We start from the raw sequence: 19,294 nt of genomic DNA, 5'->3' as shown, positions 1-19,294 counted from the left end.
TGAAATTAGACAAACTATTTTGAAAGGTAATGTTTGAATTCAGTCAACCAATGACAAATGAGAAACACAAAGTAGCCATGTCACTGTTCACTTATTTATTCAGTAAATATCTCCTAAGCACTTATTTGTGACAGGCAGTGGACTGGGAGTTGTGATACAGAGATGAACAAACCAGATAAAAATCTCTACGTTCCTAGAGCTTATCTTGTACTGGAGGGAGACAAGTAAAATGTACAGAAGTTTGGATGGGGAGAAAACCAAGCAGGGTAAGGAAGATCAAGAAAATGGGGCAGAAGCATTTTATTTCAGGTTGGGTGGTCGGGGAAGGTGTCACTAAGAAGGTGACATCTGAATTCAGTAGTCCCCTTTATCCGTGGTTTTGCTCTCTACGGTTTCCATCACTTGAGGTGAACCGTGGTCTGAAAGTATTAAATGGAAAATTCTGAATATTCTACAAATTTTAAATTGTGTGCGGTTTTAAGTAGTGTGATGAAATCTTGTGCCCTCCCATTCCTTCGCACCTGGGATGTGAATCATCCTTTTGCTCAGCAGATCCACGCTATAGATACTTCTCATCACTGGTGAAGTAGTAACCTTCTCCTTTGTCAGATCAACTGTCAAGATATCAGTATCTCGGTGCTTGCATTCAAGTCACCCTTCTTTTACTTAATAACCGCCCCAAAGCACAAGAGGAGCGATGCTGGCAACTCACATGTACCAAAAAGAAGGCGTAAAGTGCTTATTTCCTTTAAGTGAAAAGGTGAAAGTTCTCGAGTTAATAAGGGAGGGGGAAAAAAACCTTCTACAGTGAGAACAAATCTTGTAGCCATTAAATTGTGAAGAAGGAAAAAGAAATGTGTGTGCATTTTGCTGTCGCACTCCAAACTGCAAAAGTCACAGCCACAATGCGTGGTAGGTGCTTACTTAAGATGGAAAAGGCACTCAGTCTGTGGGTGGGGAACATGAACAGAGAGAGACCACATTCACAGAACTTTTATTACAGTATGTTGTTGTATGTTCTATATTATTGTTATTGTTGTTAATCTCTTACTGTGCCTAATTATAAATTAAACTTTATCATCAATGTGTACTATGTATAGGAAAAAAACAGTATGTATAAAAAAAACAGTATGTATAAGGTTTGTACTATCTGACATTTCAGGCATCCACAGGGGGTCTTGGAGTGTATCTCTTGTTGCTAAGTGGGGGGACTACATATAGGGTGGGGCAACAGTAGGTTTACAGTTGTTTGTATGGACAATAATACAATAATTAATAAATAGTACTACAAGAATAAACTCGGTGTTTTACGTATTCCCAACTGTAAACTTTCTTTTGTCCCATCCTATAAATGCCCGTGTCAGGTGAGGGAGTGAGCCATCTGGCTCTCTGGGGGAAAGGAAGAGAGAACATTCCAGGCAGAGCGAAGAGCAAGTGCAAAGGCCCTGCAGCAGGAACAAACCTGATGTGTGCAAGGAATAGTAAGGCAGCCAGTATGACTGGAGTGGAGTGAGTAAGAGTGATGGGGAGATGAAATCCATGAAGTAACAGGGTAACTTCATGTAGAGCTTTGCGTAAGAGGTGGAACAACTGGAGAGTTTTGACTAAAGGAGTGACATAATTTGCCTTCCATTTCTAAAGAATAACTCTGTGTTGAAAACAGATCGTACGGTGGAAACAGCATACCTAATGCAGAGAGGGTTTGCAATAATCCAGGCAAAAGATGGTGACTTAGATCAGGGAGTGGGGACAGTCAAAGTTGTAAAATCCTAAATATATTTTGACGGTAGATCTGTCAGGACTTCCTGACAGATTGGACGTGAGGTATGGAAGAATGAAGGTTCAGAGATAACTTCAAAGTTTTTTTTGCCCTGAGCAACTGGATGTTGGACTTTCCATTTCCTATGCAAGGAGTACATTATACCAGGTGAGAGAGTGGAAGTTCAGCTTTGGATATGATCAGTTCGTTAAGACAACCAAGTGAAAATATCAAGTAAGCAATTGGATATATGAGTCTGGAATTGAGGGGAGAGGCTGGAGATTTGAAATTTGGAGATGCAAATTGGGCATCCACCAGCATTGGGATTGCATTTAAAGCCCTGAGGTGGGGTGAGATCTCCATGGAAATGACTGCAGACAAGGAAGAAAAGAGATCTGGGGCTGAACCTCGGGCACTCCCATGTTTGCAGTTGAGGATACAAAGACGAGCAGCAAAAGGATTAAGAAGGAAAATCTAGTGACGCAGGAGGAAAACCAGGGCAGTGGAATGTCCCAGAAGACGAGTCCATCAGGAAGGAGTGATCAGCTGTGTCGAAAACTCCCTGATAAGTAAAGGAACATGAGGACTGAGAATTGCCCTGTGGAAACTGGTGACCTTGAGAAGAGCAGGTGCTGTGGTGGGACCAAAACTTGAGCAGAACAGGTTTAAGAGAAAATGGATACACAAATGTCTGTAGCAGCGTTATTCATAACAGTAAAAACGTGTAAAGAACTCATGTCCATCAAGTTGTGACGAGCCTAACAAAATGCCTCCATACCATGGAATATTCATGTGTGAGAAGGAATGAAGTCCTTATACATGCTACAACATAGGTGAACCTCAAAAACAGTATGCTGCGTGAAAAGAAGCCAGACACAAAAGGATAAATACTGTATGGTTCCATTTATATGAAATGTCCAGAAAAGGCAAATTCACAGATCTGGGGAAAGGAGTGAATGGAGAGTGACTGCTAATGAGTATGGGTTTATTTTAGGGGTAATGGAACTGTTCTAGAAGTGGCAGCAACGGTTGCACATATTGTGAATGTACTGAAAGACACTAAATTTTATACTTTAAAATGGTGACTGTTATGGGATATGAATCGTATCTCAATAATAATAATTTTAGAAAGAGTGACTGTGAGGAGAGAGATTGGAGACAGTGAGTAAAGAACTCTTCTGAGGAGATCGGCGGTAAAGAGGATTATGGAAATTGGAGCTGGAGAAATGGAGTAAACAGAAAGAGTTTTTTAAATGAGAGAAATATGCCCTGGATGGTGCGGCTCAGTGGATTGCACACCAGCCTGTGAACTGGGAGGTCATCGGTTCGATTCCCAATCAGAGCACACACCTGGGTTGTGGGCAGTGGGGGGTGTGCGAGGGGCGACTGGCCAATGTTTCTGTCTCACATCAATGTTTCTCTCCTTCTCTTTCTCCCTCCCTTCCCCTTCTGTAAAAAATATCATTTTTTAAAATGAGAAAAATTACAGTATATTTGTATGCTGATGAAAATGATGCCAGATAGAGAAGAGAATGTAGTGACATCAGGCTGCATGCCTGGTTCCCACTGGGGGTACGTTGATGTATTGTGTGGCAAGCGATACACTCATGATGAGTGCAGCCCAGGCCTGTTACCAGGACTTAGCTGGCAGTGGGCAAAAATGTATCAATATCATTGTTGTTGAATAATCAATCTGGAGTTACTAACAGATAAGACACATGGGCATTCACATGGGGTAATCATGCACTTTTACAGCCACAAGAGACATGAGAGGTCATTTTACAAATCAGGAAACTGAGTTCCAGACAAGGGAAGTAACTTGCCCATTCTCATCACTAGTAGGCTGAGTCTTGAGTCGAGTCTTTGAACTTCTAAGTCCAGCGCTCTTCCCACTACTACCGTACTGCCTTCTAGAAAATAGAGGAGGATTTGGGATTACAAGAATGACCAGGTGAAGTCTGGGGGGCTACAAAATTTGCCTTCCAGGGGCAGGAAAAGAAGAATGTGACACCACCATGAGACAGAGAGGAAGGCTGAGTATTCAATTCTTCCTTCTCCCACCTTCTTCACTCCAGCCAGGAGTGTGCTGAAACCCTCTTGACCACATACACCTGTGCAGGGCAGAATGTTTCCCTTCCTCCTGAAGCAATCCCTTCTGGTGCTGAACAAACCCCCCCACAAAACACCGCCCCTGTCCCTTCTTACCTGCATGTAGAGAAATGATCAATTTCCAACCTACATGATGTAACGAATTCTTCCTTTGGTCTGCTTTGTACGAAATCTGACTTTCACTTTTATCTTCAGTGCCTCAGCCAGTGGTAAACACTCCTTCACGTGTTTCCTTGTCCTTCTGAAGTGGGGGAACACAGAATGGGACCTACTATCCTGGTCAGGGTCAGAGCTGTGCTGACCTAATAGAAGGTGGCCTTGCCCGCTGCCCCCAGGCCCTCCTAAAAGAACTCGCGCATTTCTCTGTGGTGACAGGGGGGCTGCCTTCTGTGGCCAAAGGCAGGGGACAAATGGTTTTCCAAGGTGGAAATAGAATTCCTGTTCTGAGATGAGACACAGAAAAAGAGAAACAGAAACAGAAGCAAAATTTGGCTGGATGGAGGGCTGCCGTGGAGAGGTAGCTAAGTCTAATTTATTCTACTTTCAATGATCTGCAGTGATGGGGGACAAATGACACAGGTGACCCTGAACACTGGATAATCTGCATGGGATTTGAAAATGCATCTCGTGCGGTGGTAGAATGTGGGCTTGTATTGTATAGTGTGATGTTGTTTAAATAGTCCATTGATTTTCATAATTCTGTTTGACTTGGACCAGGATCAAAATTGCACACCCCAAGTATTAGTACTTGATGCTTGACTGCCCCTAAATGTCCTGAGTGTCAGGGGAAAAGCTGACCACAAAGTAACGGCTAACAGGAAGGCGACTGTCAAGGCAGGAATACTGGCCAAATGAAGCAGGGGTTCTGGCCGAAGGGGCTGGCGGTCTTCTAACTGCAATGACCCTGCCACAGCTGAGGTGCAACGGAGGAGCGCAGACATTCACATGGCAGGCAAGCCTTCTTTGCCCACAAAGCCGCGGGAATAGCCAGGATGCCCTTGCTTGTCTCCCAAGAAGTTCCCTGGCAAAAGCTCCTGCCCCAGTAAACTGAAAAGGTCCCAGACTGAGGCCAAAAGTGTTAGCTGTGGGTCCAGGCTGACCCGACAGTTCCTCAGGCCTTCCACTAGAAGGAGGAGGTGGCGCATTTACGTGATCTCTTGATCTGTGATCTTCTGTTTCTGAAGTTTGTTAGCATACCCCCTACCCCCACTTTACCCCCCCCCAAAATGCCATTCACTGACAACTTGGAAAAACCCTCATAATGGCTCTTGGTGTCTTCCAGACTGTTCTACAAATGCTCCGTTTTACTGAAGGTGGCTAATGATGGATTCTCCCTCCTCCCTGATAAGATTAAAAAGGGATTGAAGGCCCTGGCCCTGTAGCTCAGTGGGTTACAGCATTGTCCTAATATGCCAAAGTTGTGAGTTCGATTCCCAGCCAGGGCACTCACAAGAAGCAAACAATGAATGCATAAATAAATGGAACAACAAATCAATCTCTCTCTCTCTCTCTCTCTCTTCCTTCTTCTCTCTGTCTAAAATCAATCAATAAGTAAACAAAAAGGAGGATTGGGGCAGGGAGCAAGGTAAATAAGCCATGCAGAACTGGTTATGTAAGTGCTAGTCAGTCTAAGCACATCAAAATGCTTCCAGTGCTTTCTAGAATCTCAGAGTAGGGAGGAAACTAAGGCACCATGTGGCCCAGCCCCCTGCCTCCTGCTTCGATTAAGGAAGACAAACATAGAATGGCCAACTGTTTCTTATAAACTGTTCCAGAGACAGCCAACGCCTTTGTACAGTCATCTCTCCTTGTGCTTTATGCCCTTGGTAAGGATCAAGGATGGGCAGACAGAATTGTTGTGAGTAATGCTGTGGAGAATTGCGATAGACACACGGAGTAAACAGCAGGAAGAGAGGCTGCTGGGAAGATTAGCTGCGCAGCACAGGGCATCTATGTAAGCTGAGCCCGGCCTCTCAACACCATAGACAGCTCTGTCTGTTCTCTAACCACACTGACTCATACGCATAGCCACCCCATCCTCCCCATTTCCACTAGCAGCCTCTCATTTCGCTCATTCAACAAGTATACATAGCACGAATCTTCTCTGTGCCAGACACCAAGAATACAGAGATGAATGAGACAGTGTCCCCTTCCTCAAAAAAATTTGAGAGCTTACAGCTGAGTAAGGAAAACAAGCCCCAATGATGGGCAATCAACAACATATTTAACAAAGGGGAAAAAAATCCCTCATCTTCTCTTACACAGACTTCTTGAGGCTGCAGCCTCCCAACAATCTTCCTGCGTCATATGTCCCCCCTCAAGATTCACTGCCATCCAAACAGCACTTGAATCATACTGTCCTCCCCCTGACAATTTTCCTAGGCCTCTCCATTGTCTACTGACTACCTGCTTTCCTCCAGAGCCTCGGATGCTGATTCCAACAGGACTCTCCAGCCTTGTCTCGCACTTCCCTCCAAGAGGAGCGCTGTGCTCCTGCAACCCACCACTTCAACAGACATCCCATCCCGCTGTGTCTGTTCTGCATGCTGTCGCCTCTGGAATGCCTTCCTCCCTTCCCCAGTCTCTGCCTAGCAAGGGATTGATCTCTACGGCCCTTCCAGGATTCAGATACCACTTCTCTTCCTTCTCCTCTTCTGCTTAGCCCAACTCCTTGTTTAGAGAAGTACATGGCAACATTCTAGCGTTAGAGTGATTCATGTCTGTATCTGATCTGCCCCACTATTTGAATTTCATTCAGCACCGTGTCCCCAGTACCTAGCACGAGACTGGTATTTATTGAATGGAAAACAAATGAGGATAGAAAGGCATTATGGACTTGGACCTGAATCTTAGGAAGCCAAATGAAGTTATCAGTGAGGAAAGAGAATCCAGTGTTTCTGAAAGAATGCTTAGGTTGCTCGGGTTTGTGGCACAAGAGGGTAAAGAGGGTCTGTTTCCATTGTTTAAAATGAGTAATTAATTTTTTCTTCTATAATCTTCAATATTTTGCCGAAAACAAAAGTGGAGGAGCTTCTGGTTTTTACCCTGCATGGTTTAGCTCTGGCTTAAATTGTCCTCAAGGGAAAGGACAGGATATCCCTTATGAGAAAATATCAGACTCAATATACTTTTCAGAATGTATAAATACCATCTCCCCAACTAAGGGTAAGAATGCGTTCTGAATTTCCTTTACAAATGTTTTTGCTTTGTGGCAATGTGTGTGTGCGTGCCCACAGTGAAACTCTTTGAAATCAGGACAGGCAGGGAGAGTCTGGTGGCAAATCTCCTCTTACGAAACCCACTTCTGATACCTATAAAGGCTACGGTCACTGCCTGATGGCACAATTCACCAGCCAGACTTTCCAGGCCCAGTTCAGCGAGCGCTACTCCCTGCCTGGGAGGTGGAGGAGGTTGCTACCATGTTGTGACCTGAGGGGATCAGTTGCAGCGTATTGGCTCGTACTCTCTGCACCAAAAGATACAGGCACCAAAGGGAAACACAACGGCATAAGAGGTTTTGATTAAACTTTTTTCTTTGACATTCCGTCTGGAAACATGCAGTCCCCTGTGATGGAGGGAAAAAACACTCCAGCAAGCCATAGGAAATCAAAGGCTCCCTTGATTGCTTTGGCTGTGACTAGCCGAATTGGGGTGCGTGTGTTGAGGAGTAGTAGAGTGCTTTGGGGTTTTTTATTTGGTTGGTTTTTTCCTTCAGTTTTTTTAGAAAAAAAAAATCCTCACCGAAGGATAGGTTTATTGATTTTTAGAGAGAGAGCAAGGTGGAGGGGGAGAGAGACAGACAGACAGACATCGATGTGAGAGAGAAACATCAACGTGAGGAACCTCATCAGTTGGTTGCTTCCTGTACATGCCCCGACTGGGCATTGAACTGCAACCTCGGTATGTGCCCTGACTGGGAATTAAACCTGCAAACTTCTGGTGTACAGGACGATGCTACAACCAACTGAGCTACCTGGCCAAGGCTTTCCTTCAGTTTTATTGCTATATAATTGACATGCAATGCTGTATAATTTTCAGGTGTACAGCATTACTTTACTTACGTATGTTGTGAAATGATCATCACAATAAGTTCAGTTAACATTCTTCATCTCATATAGATACAAAAAAAGGAAAGAAAAAATGGTTTTCTTTCTTATGATGAGAACTTTTATGACATTCTCTCTTAGCAACTTTCACATACATACCACACAACAGTGTTTACTATTGTCATCGTGTTGTTCATTACCTCCCCAAGACTTATCTTAAAATTCGAACTTCCTATCTTTTAACCACCTTCCTCCAACTCCAACATCCCCAGCCCTTACCTCGAGTAACCACAAATCTGATCTCTTTTTCTGAGTTTGCCACATGCAGGATTTTTGGTTTGTTTGTTTGCTTGTTTTTTACATTCCTCATAGAAGTGAGATCATACAGTATTTGTCTTTTTCTGTCTGACTTATTTCAGTTGGCATAATACCCTCAAGGTAGAGTGCTTTGTTTATGATAGAGTTAAAGTCAAATGTGCATTTTCAAATAAGGATGCCTATTCAGCCAGAGAAACGAAATCAGGCAATATAACTTTCTAGCTCCCCAGTGACTGGGCAGGACTGTGGAAAATTCTACCTGATCCTCACACCATTGCCTCCCTCATCAGAAAAGGACCAGGCAGCAGCCTCCCAGCTAGATCTATCTGGGTAATTACTATTTTACCCGGGAGTATTTAGCTTTCCTTTCGAAATATACTCCTGTCAATTTGGGGAGTGGGAATGAGAACAGAATATATAGGAACGTGGCTGTGCTGTTGAGAATAAGCTTTAAAACATATGCCATATTTTGCCGTGTATAATGTGCACTTTTTTGTCCAAATTTTTGAGGGAAAATAAGGATGCACATTATACATGGGTATAATGTTTACATACCGTGGGTATAATAATGGTATAAGAATCCCGTGTATAATTCATACAGAAAATGTGGGTGCGCATTATACATGGCAAAATACGGTACTCTCAGCTGGACCGGTGTGGCTCAGATGGTTGGGCGTTGTCCCACAAAGTGAAAGGCTTGATTCCCAGTTGGGGCACATGCCTGGGTTGCGAGTTGGGTCCCCCGTTTGGGGTGCATGCAAGAGGCAAGCAACTGATGATTCTCACATCAATGTTTCTCTCCCTCTCTTTGTCCCTCCATTCCCCTTTCCTCTAAAAATAAATAAATAAAATATTTTAAAAACATACAATCTCAGACAAAGAGCATCTGTGCCTGAGCATAAAAGGTTTTGGGGCCAGGGATTCAGAAACTGGATTCATCCACAGGCCACTGCTGTTCGTTGGGATTTTGGGCCCTTGTACCTCTGCTCATGGATGATTCAGTTGGCATCTGATCTTCATCATCTTGCCCTGAGGAGTGGCCCTCACCTTTGGATAAAATCTCACTTTAAAAAACGGGGCCGGGTGACTGGGAAAGAAGGAAACTGTCCCAAGCTGCAAAGCCCAGTGGGAACCTGTATGCATAGCATCTTAGGTCATTTCCTGGTGAAATGATGAAGAGTGGCCTTGCCGGAGGTGAGGAAACCCCTTAGAAATCAGCAAGGGGACAGCGGAGGTGGTGGGTGGTTGTGCAAGAGAGGAACTGCCTGCTGCATCCAGGTGGTGGGGCCGCATCTCCACGCGAGGCGGGCGTGCAGCAGCTCCCTCCAGGGAGCAGTAGCTTGGTACCTTGCGAGAGTCAGGGCTGGACATCATTTTCTTCTCCTGGAAGGAAGACCAGGCAGACAAGTTTGGCTGTGCAAGGTGTGCAAGCTCTTCCATGTCCCTTTCTCATCAGGGGCCTGCTTCTTGTAGCCACAGAGCCCCAGTGTGGTAATGGGAAAACAGGTTGAGCAGGCAGGAGGATTTTGCCATTAACCCCAGGCACAGGCAGCACCTTTTGGCCTCTCCTTGATAATGAGACCTTAGCTGTGTGGTAGCAACACACCAACAGCTATTTTGTCCGAAATCCATTTAAACAAATGGCGCATCCAATTAAACAACTTGGGCTTGGCATATCTATGATGTCAAGTGTCCTATTTGCTTAGTTGGATTTGCATACATGACTGTTTTAACCAATAGCATGCGTGTGTGCATGTGCATGTGCTCGTGTCCACACAGAACTCAACCTAAGAGAGGCAGCATTGTGTGTAACCTCAAGTTCAGGTGTGTCCGATAAAATAAGGTCCAGCCCCTGTTCCCAAAAATTAATCTAGGTTTTAAAATGTGAGCATGTAGGCTGAATTCTTGAAAACCTGGAGGATTAACACCGAATCACTAGATCCTGTTGCATAATTGTTGGAGGAGAAGGTGGCAGAACCAGACTGCGCCATTGTATCCAGGCTGTATCCCGTTAACTTTGGGTAAAAAGAATATAATTGTTTAACATTTTAAAAGCAAATAAAAGTGCTTAAATATTTTGTAATTTGCAGCTTGAAAAGAAAACAGTAATGGGTTTCCAAGTGCATGTCTTTACTTTTAATGAAGTGTTTATTTTTCATGGTTCTATTGGCAATAAAAGAACAGCTCCACATCAAAAGCCTTCAGGGAAGCAGTTTTCATTTGGAGGACAGTGAGATTGCCAATAATTCTGATGATTTTTTTAAAAAAGTAAACTCACTAGACTATATTTCTAGATATAGGTTATTGCCTATTATCCCAGGTAATTATTTCTTTTCTCCTACTCATATAAGCAAATTACAACACATTATGTGCTATACTCTAAAAAGATAAAAAAATTAAGTGACACTGAGATCAAGGGGCTACAGAATGTTCTAATGAACATGCTTCCATTATCTTCTGTGCTTGTTCATTTTGTTGCAGGAATGATTCATTCATTTCAAATCTGGCAACTTAAACGGCAGCAGATATAATTTTCCAATCACAATGCAAAGTCAGTTTATTAGCCTTCTCCAGCTCTAGGCCCTCGGTTGTGCCTCCATTTCCTTTGCCAACAGCACCCTCTGCTGGGTGCTGTCATCCATCGCACCTAATGGGATCGACCCAAATTGCAAAAGGCAGGCCGCCCTGCAACATTGCACACAGCAGGACATGATTCATAAATCAGTTTTCCACCCTGGTGATTCATTTCCAGATATTTTTTTTTCTGTTAAACAGCACAGCTCAAAAAAGTCATCAAGAATTCAGAAGCTGCAAAAAAAAAAAAACAACCTTCGTTTGATTAATCATCTCTGTGACCTTTTTCTTCTTATTGAACAAGGTTAATAATACTTGTTATCACTCAAAGTTAAACTGCATTAGCTGCCAAGTGGTTTTTATTTTGCAAAAGCCTGTTATCACTGCCAAGAGGTTTCAAAGTTGACATTGGTTCCATTCCTCAGGTATGACCCCGAGGGACATCTGACCAATGCAACATTTCCCACTGGAGAGGTCAGCAGCTTCCACAGTGACCTGGAGAAGCTGACAAAAGTGGAGCTAGACACTTCCAACCGTGAAAATGTCCTCATGTCAACCAACTTGACAGCAACAAGTACCATATATATTTTAAAACAAGGTAAGACTATTTCTAACTTCACCTGAATATCATAGCACCTATCTGAACTTCCACCTTTGAACCTCTGCACAGCATTCAAGAATAGGATTCACTGCTGTATGAAAAATTCTCCACATTTTTCAGCTCTAGAGGCTGAAATCCAGACAAAACCACCCCTTTCACAAATTCACAAAGCGACCTTGAGGCACATCTCTGTGGGAGTCATGAGATGACATCCCTGCCAAATCCCCTCTTCCATCAAGTCATTTCCCAGCACCCAATTGTGTATAAAGCTCTTTTAGGCACTGAAGAGGTTATGGCGAAGAAATGGAGTCTGTGCCCCATCTGAGGTTAACATTCAAGATCCATGCTGATGTGATAGAAAGGATGGATTAGGATACATACCAAGCAAGAATTATAACTGAAATGAGAGAATTAAAAGCTCATTCCATTCAAACAGAGGAAAGTAAGCGAGAATTGAAATGAAGAAGGAAAGGAGGGAAAGAGGGGAGAAGAGAAGGAAGGAAGTTGGACTTGGAAAGAATGTCTTGGAAGCTATAGCGGAAGTGAATACAACGAAACTATTTCTGTCTGTCCAGTCTTTTAGAACTCATTCTGTTAGCTTGTGGGGCCAGGCACAGAACTGTCCCCCGTTCCCATCCTCTCAAAAGGATCAGTGGCAGCCTTTGTCAGTGTCATTGTTTTGTCAGGTCCAGCAACTGCGCTGTCCCCAGGCAGTAAGGATGCTAAGTTGAACTTGATACTCTTCATGCTAGCTAGCTCCCAGCATATCAAACTGAGGAGACCAATCCACCAAGTCAGAAAGGGAGTGTGTGAAGGAATTCTTTAAAAATGAGAGAGGAAAAAAAATCAAAAACAGCCTGCGGTATTAGACAAGAGTCTTTTATCCAAAGAACAAGCTACCCCAGCTGTGAAAATAACAAGACCCAAAAGGACAGGGGGCGCGTCCGCCTGTCAGATTGTTGTCTAGCCCAGAAGGCAGTCGGGTCCGGAGTGCCCCACCTGCTCGTCCCTTCCCAGACTTGCCTCCTCAAGCTAAACTTGTCTCTCCCCTGCTTCCTGCACTTCCCTTTCTCTCCCTCCTTCCTCCTTTGCTCCTCTGTCTACAGAAAACACCCAAAGTACCTATCGGGTGAGTCCGGACGGCTCCCTGCGTGTCACCTTTGCCAGCGGGATGGAGATCAGCCTCAGCTCAGAGCCCCACATCCTGGCCGGGGCAGTCAACCCCACCCTGGGCAAGTGTAACATCTCACTTCCCGGAGAGCACAACGCAAACCTCATTGAGTGGCGGCAGCGGAAGGAGCAAAACAAAGGCAACATTTCAGCGTTTGAAAGGAGGCTGAGGGTAAGGCTAGACCTTAGACAGGATAGAGAATTTTTGGTTTGTGTTTGAAAACTGCAGAGCCTCCCTAATGTGAAGTCCCATTTCTCTAAAACTTTGCTACGTGACTGACTAGCTAATATGATATACTAATTCAAGAGGGGGTGCTAATGGCTGATAATAGTTCGGGATTCTTAAATGAACATCCTAATAGGAGCTTTCTTTGTCATTAGCCAGCTAAAGTGCTCTGATAGTACCAATTTCAAGCACCAACAAAGTCCGGGTAGAGAACGTGTTTCACCCGGCGGCTGTCCAGAACCCCTCCTGGCAGGCCCCGGACGCCGTCGTCAGGTCCAACGGGTTGACCCCAGAGCCTGTTTTTCTGTAGTTTATACCTGATTTGGAAAGACCAGGCAGGTACACACAGAAGATAAAAGAAAAAGTCAGCGAATGAGATCATTGCCAGGGATACATATATATGAAGGGCCAGAGGGGTAAAGGACTAATAATGAGGTCTGGTAAGTGGTGCTCAAGGAGAGATGCCTGGGGGAAATTAATGATTTGGGAGTTTTTGAGTCCTTACCAAGCACAGTTCGCTGTTAACCCAAACTCTCTTGGTCCAAATTGCCTTTCTGCAGAGCACAAAGCCTGCAAACGCCACAGAGCTCTGTCTGCCTGTCCCTCCTTACACATAAAACAGTGTTAGGATAACGTGACCAACTTTCCAAATCCAATAACATTCAATATCGGCCCCAAAGTAACTGCCAGCCTGAGGGAAACACTCACTCGCTGCTGGGGCCAGGCCCGCTTTGAGCACCTGTGTCAGGCCTGGGATACCTGGAATGCTTGCATTTTCTTCACTCACGGGAAAAATTGGCTCAGAGTGAAAACGTGGGAACCTTTAGGCTGTGCAAATGCAACAATAAACAACCGCCCGGCTCCAGTGAAAAGCAGTCAAACCAGTCTCACGGCTTGATATGGACAAAACAATCCATAACTGTGCTCACTTGTCAATCAGCTCTATCGGTGACTGCAAGACACAGACTTCAGTGGGTGTTTTTTCCAACAGCCACTAAAGTTGTCCACATGCACAAGTCAATTTGTATGTTTTGATTCTATTGACCAATGTCTAAGCAGAACATTTATCAGATATGCCACCCACTTGAGAAGTGAAACCAGTCCAAATAGGCAAACTTCTTTTTGTGGGTAGCAGGGGTACTTTCTATCAGGGTTCTAGAAATGGCATCTCCTGGGTAGAACCCTGGATGGGGAAGTTGGATGACCTGGCCATTTAACTGGTCAGTTTCACAACTGACTTACGAAATGTCTTTATTTCCTTCCCCTGTGACATGAAAATGGTGTACTAGAGAAAAGGAAGAATTACCTACGTATGGCTTAACTACCTCCTGGATTCAAAATAGAAAAATTGTATTGAATAAGTGATTTCTTAGTGCCTCCCCCAGCTTATAGCCTAGATAAAACGTTGTGAACCAAATCACACACAATGTGACTGGCATTTTCCATTCTCTAGGATAACCCATTATGTGACTGGGATTTTCCACTTTCTCAGATAACCGACCCTGTGTCGCCCCTGCTTGTGTACAGGTCATGGAGAGGCACTAGAAACTGTTGTTTACACCTCACATCCTAAATTGTTCTTACTGTTGAGAAGACAATGGTCATAAAGAATTTGGGAGCTCTTTACTGTTAAGGAGTAGAGTGAAGTGTTATTTAGTTAATACTATTTATAGTTGACCCACTTCCCATCCAGTGGTGGAGTTGAGCGGATTTGTGGAGTGGCGTGTAAGGGCAACGCATTCAGTGCCTCCTTTCTGTGGCCTCTCGGGTACTTCCTGAGGTCCTGGGACTGGAGAATGGAGCCCCCTCTTGGCTGAGGGGGCATCGCTATGCCTGTCCCTAGAAATCTAACAACAGTAACAATCCTGTTTAGTGCCTTAGAGTTAACAAAATTCTTTCAGAGCCAGAGTTTTATTCGGTAACCACAGCCATCCATTGTTGGTATTCCCAACTTAAAGATACAGAGACTAAGGCCCAGAGAGGTTAAGTGATTTGGCCAAATGTAAACAGCTATTAAGGATCAGAGCCAGCACTAAAATGCAGCTCTTTGTGTAGCACAACACTCTTTCTACTACATCATGCTGTGCTGCTTTGCTCCTTAAAATAATGAATCTACAAATCATTGCCCCACTCAGTGGAGCCACCTTGGCAGGACCTGAATCCTTGTTTTAATCCAGGCGAAAAGAGACAAATAATCGACTCTAATGTACTGGCAAGTGTGGCTGGTGCAGGACGACTGGCTCGCCTCCAGGCAGAGAAAGTGTGAAGGACACAAGAAGGTGAGGGAAGCTGTTTCACGGGGTCATTCTTACCCGCTCTCCCCACCCTCAGGTGTTTTTGTGTGTACTGCTACCTCTGTTTCCCCCGGCTAGGCATATCGATCTAGTAGAGTGACTGTCTTCCCCAAAGGTAGGTGTGGATCCAATTTCAACAGGGCACATCTTCCTTTCCTACTGACTTTATTATTTCAGACATGGTGCGCCTTCACTTTTAGCAGCTTTCAAGGGGCAAGCTGATGGCACATGAGATGTAACTTACTCTCTGCTGGGCCAAATATGCAGGGACTCATTGTAAGCATGCATGTGAAAAATAAGGCTCTCTGATGCTCTCAAGTACCTTGAGACCTTGGACTGAACCTTTTGCTTCTCTTGGCGGAGCTGCCATTCAGAGTGAGGGGTGTCAGGGGACTGGAGCTCTTGAGACGGAATACTAGATTCAGGCAGTCACGGAACGTGGAAACCCCTGCTGTGCTGGGGGAACTAGGCTCCTGTTCGAAAAACCACACAAATGTGGGACTGTAATTTGCAAGTGTGCTTGGGAAACAGGTCATAAACCACTAATTGTTGAGGCACAAAATGACAGGTTCTTTGAAAGGCTCACTTGATAAGATGATGGACATCAAACGTCCCAGAAAGCTACGATCGCATCCAGCCCTGATCGCCTACCTGGAAAGAAAAACATCAGAAAAAGAGAGACCTCTCTTGGAGAGGAAGCAACAAGAGTTGCTTTTCTCCAGGGATTGATCGTTCTTTTTTTCATACAAAATCAGGGTCCCCTTCAAGGCGAAGGAGGAAAACTGCTGGGAAACATGATACCCTCCTCAGCCTGAGCAGGCGAAAGGGATTTGTTACCTCTGGGCCATCAGGCACCAGCTCCATTAAGTGAAATAAATCACATTAACATCCTGAAATTTTAAAAATCCATTTTCCCCAACCCGAGTTGTGTTTGAATCATGTTCCTCGCAAAGTACTTTTACATCCAGTCCATGCATTTCCTCATCTGCTGCATCAATCTGTCCTCATAAATACATTTCCCTGGACAATCGGGAAATTAGAATGCAGATAACAATAGAGGCAGTTGTAAAAGAATTGGACATTGACCAAAAACAAACTGGTTTAGGAACTGTATCCAGATTGCACCTTGCCGTGTCTGGGGATAATAATGCCGTTATGCGCGACTTATCCCAGCATTGGATCCCAGAGCTCTACACAAGATTGTGCGGACTGAGATGTGAGGTTCTAGGAAAACTCAAGGACTGCAGATATATACCTATATATACACACACAAATATATACATATATGGATATATGAGTTCTCAAGAACTGCAGATACAGATATATATATCCAGGAAGCTTAAGCAAAGACCAATCTAAAACCCTCCCAGTTGACTTTTTTTCTCTTCACAGATAACTAAGAATGGAATAAATTGGCTTTTAAATGCAACATGTGAATGTTCATACGTGATCTGAGCTCTGGAAGGGGCAAGAAGCCTAGGGGAAGCTCAGGGCCTCTGGCTGTCAAACGATGGAGAATCTGGGAAGCAGCAAGCAGGATTCCAGCATCTCCCTCCATCCTCAGAAAGTGCCCTTGCCGTGCCAGGGCGCTTCTGCTCCACTCCCAGACATTCCTCTGTGTCTGCTGTTTCTGAGGCAGTGAGCCCTAAATAATCCTTGTGCCAAAGAGACATTATTTTGGGGTGGCAAGTTCTGCTCCTTTTTAAAGGAATAAGTAAGATTTTGAGGAAGGAGGGGTATGCCCGTAATTTTGCGCTGTGTTTCCCATCCAGAAAATGAGGGATATGGGCTGTGCAATCCTTATTATCAGCAGAATTATTACCATTAATCATAATTACAGCAGCTAACATTCACAGAGCTCTTACTATGTGTATTGTGTCGAAGAGGGGAAGAATTCTGCCCCTCTACCCTTCTTAAGTTCTTGTGGCTAGACTCAGAATAAAATGGACCCAAAACCAGATTAACAGGAAAAACAACAATTTAATGGGCCAAAACCAGACAAATGTCAGCAGTTGCCTCTATGTCAACCTTATATGTATATTGATATCTTTATCCTATTAACTGAATGAGTCTCAAATTGGAAGGCCCGAAAGGACTTTCTCTTAAGCAATTAAAACACAAACTCCTAGGAAAGATCAAGTAAAGGCTCAGAAGGGAGGCAGAGGACGCTTTTCTTTGGAGCGTCACCCTGTGCCAACACTTCACAGGCACTTTGATTTCTGCTGGCAACATAATCCATGATCCCCAGGGCATCCTCTTCCCTCTTTCCTTTCTGGTCTAAGTATGAACAAAAAGCAAGCCCTTCTCCTTACTTCTCCTCAGCAAAGCTGAAAAAACCTAAAGGAAACCAGAGGATATAAAGGCATAGCTACTTTTTCTCCTTTAAAAAAAAAAAAAGGATCAAGTCCAGCTTTCTTACCCCAATGTACAGCTCATTATTCGGCAAACTCAGAAGTCTTGTTCAACGTGCAACCTGTCCAAAGAGACCTTTTTGAGCTTGGGGCTATTCCCAAATTTCACCTTCTTTTTCTTTTTCTTTTTTTCTTTTCTTTTTTTTTTTTTTTTTTGTCCCTCTCTTTTCCGGAGCAAGGATTGGTGCTAACTGTTTGGAGTAAGAGTGGAAATGGATGGCCCACACTTAGGTCAAGGGCTATTATTGTCTTTCAGACAAACAAGTGCTTGTATGAACGTGGAGCTTTCTTAACCTTGCTCATGACCCCAGCGGTCAGAGGCAATCAGCCTCATTCTGATCCCTGCTACAGAGACTGCAGGCACAGACGCGGTCAGGAAGGAGGGTGGGAGAGCTCACCTGGAAAAGCCTTCTCCCTGCCAGTCTTCTCATGTGCTTTCCACAAGAGACGGCTGGACCAGGGGGCAGGGGGCAGTATTCTGTGGCATCTTTAATTCCTTCATGCCCTTTAAGCTGTTTGCCAAATTTTACATTACTTTCCAAACCTCACTTTGAAACTAGTGTTTCGGCAACATCTGCATATCAGAATGCATTCTTCAGAAAGAGAAGCATGGTTGCAGAAGTCTTGGCAGGTCGAGTAAGAACATCATGCAGAGCTTCCCTCTGCTTTTGGTGGATTTTGAACAGTGATCCCTGCCTGGGTAGCTGTAATGACTTTATTAAGAAATGTGTTCTTGAGTTGTAAACTTAATCTATCAGACAAATAAAACCACAAATTTAGTTCAACTGGAAATCACTTGTTACTTTGCCTCCTTAACTATCATTATAACATAAATTGTAACCGTTACAACCGTCACTGGGAGTACATGGATATTTTACAGCTATTGTAAATGAACGGTATTACGGTTGCAGATATGTGGCTATAAAACCACAGGAAAGGTAGTTGAAGAAAGAACACCTGGTTTCATATAGGCTTCCAAGCCCTGTGTATCAAAAGACAGAAAATATGTGCTTCTCTATCACCTTTTCGGTGATAACAGTGGGTTACTGTATATTTATGTCCTATAACAAACACTCTATGCATTGGCTACAGATGGTTTAAAGATTCATGATTCCCAATCGGTGGCTCTATTCCCTGAATTAAACTTACCCCTGAGACTAACAGCACTTCCTTGCAAATAATTTGAGTATCTAATCACTAGTCTTCTGGATAAAATTTGTGGCATGGAACATTTGCTAGGCTCTATTTTGCAGAAGCTCAAAATTAGGGGCAACTATAATTAACCCCAGCTGGATGATGAAGAAACTGCAACCGAAAGAAGTTTTAAAAAGCAAAGTGCCACACCCCAATAATAAAAGGGGAAACGACATGAGCAGACAATTCATAGAAGACATGCATGTGACCAATAGATATTAAAAACGGTTCAACCGCATTAGTAATCAAATAAATGTGAATTTAAACCACAGTAACATACCGTTTTCCCACTCATACTGGGAAAAGTTTACTCACAATGATAATACCTGATGCTAGTAAGGACGGAATGAGATAGATCCCCCCACTACTAGTTAATGATAGCATAAATTTGTACAACCATTCATTGTGCATTATAAAGTAACATCTCAAATTGCATGAGTAGTCTTTAATATGTTCTTATCATTTGACCCAGTAATTTTGGTTCTGTTCTAAGGAAATACTCATTTTCAAAAATGTTCAATGAAATACGAGATATGAAAGGAAAATGGAAAACAAAAAGTTTAATTTCCAAAAATAGGAGAAAGGATAAATA

General features: G+C 43.7%; 1 protein-coding gene across 1 annotated transcript in view; it reads left to right on the top strand.

Annotated features, from left to right (window-relative positions):
• Nucleotides 1-19,294, top strand: part of TENM1 (teneurin transmembrane protein 1) — a 368,853-nt gene that overhangs the window by 334,696 nt on the left and 14,863 nt on the right. The window contains exons 21-22 of the mRNA XM_054576998.1: nt 11,232-11,404; nt 12,514-12,749. Coding sequence (XP_054432973.1) covers nt 11,232-11,404; nt 12,514-12,749 — 409 coding nt within the window. The remainder of the gene's footprint in view (nt 1-11,231; nt 11,405-12,513; nt 12,750-19,294) is intronic.

This window comes from Pteronotus mesoamericanus, unplaced genomic scaffold (genome assembly GCF_021234165.1).
Source record: "Pteronotus mesoamericanus isolate MK-2021 breed Mesoamerican mustached bat unplaced genomic scaffold, CSHL_Meso_final contig_40, whole genome shotgun sequence".
NCBI classification, from domain to species: domain Eukaryota; kingdom Metazoa; phylum Chordata; class Mammalia; order Chiroptera; family Mormoopidae; genus Pteronotus; species Pteronotus mesoamericanus.
The sequence above is the reverse complement of the archived record's forward strand: the minus strand, read 5'-3'. Positions and strand labels throughout refer to the sequence as shown.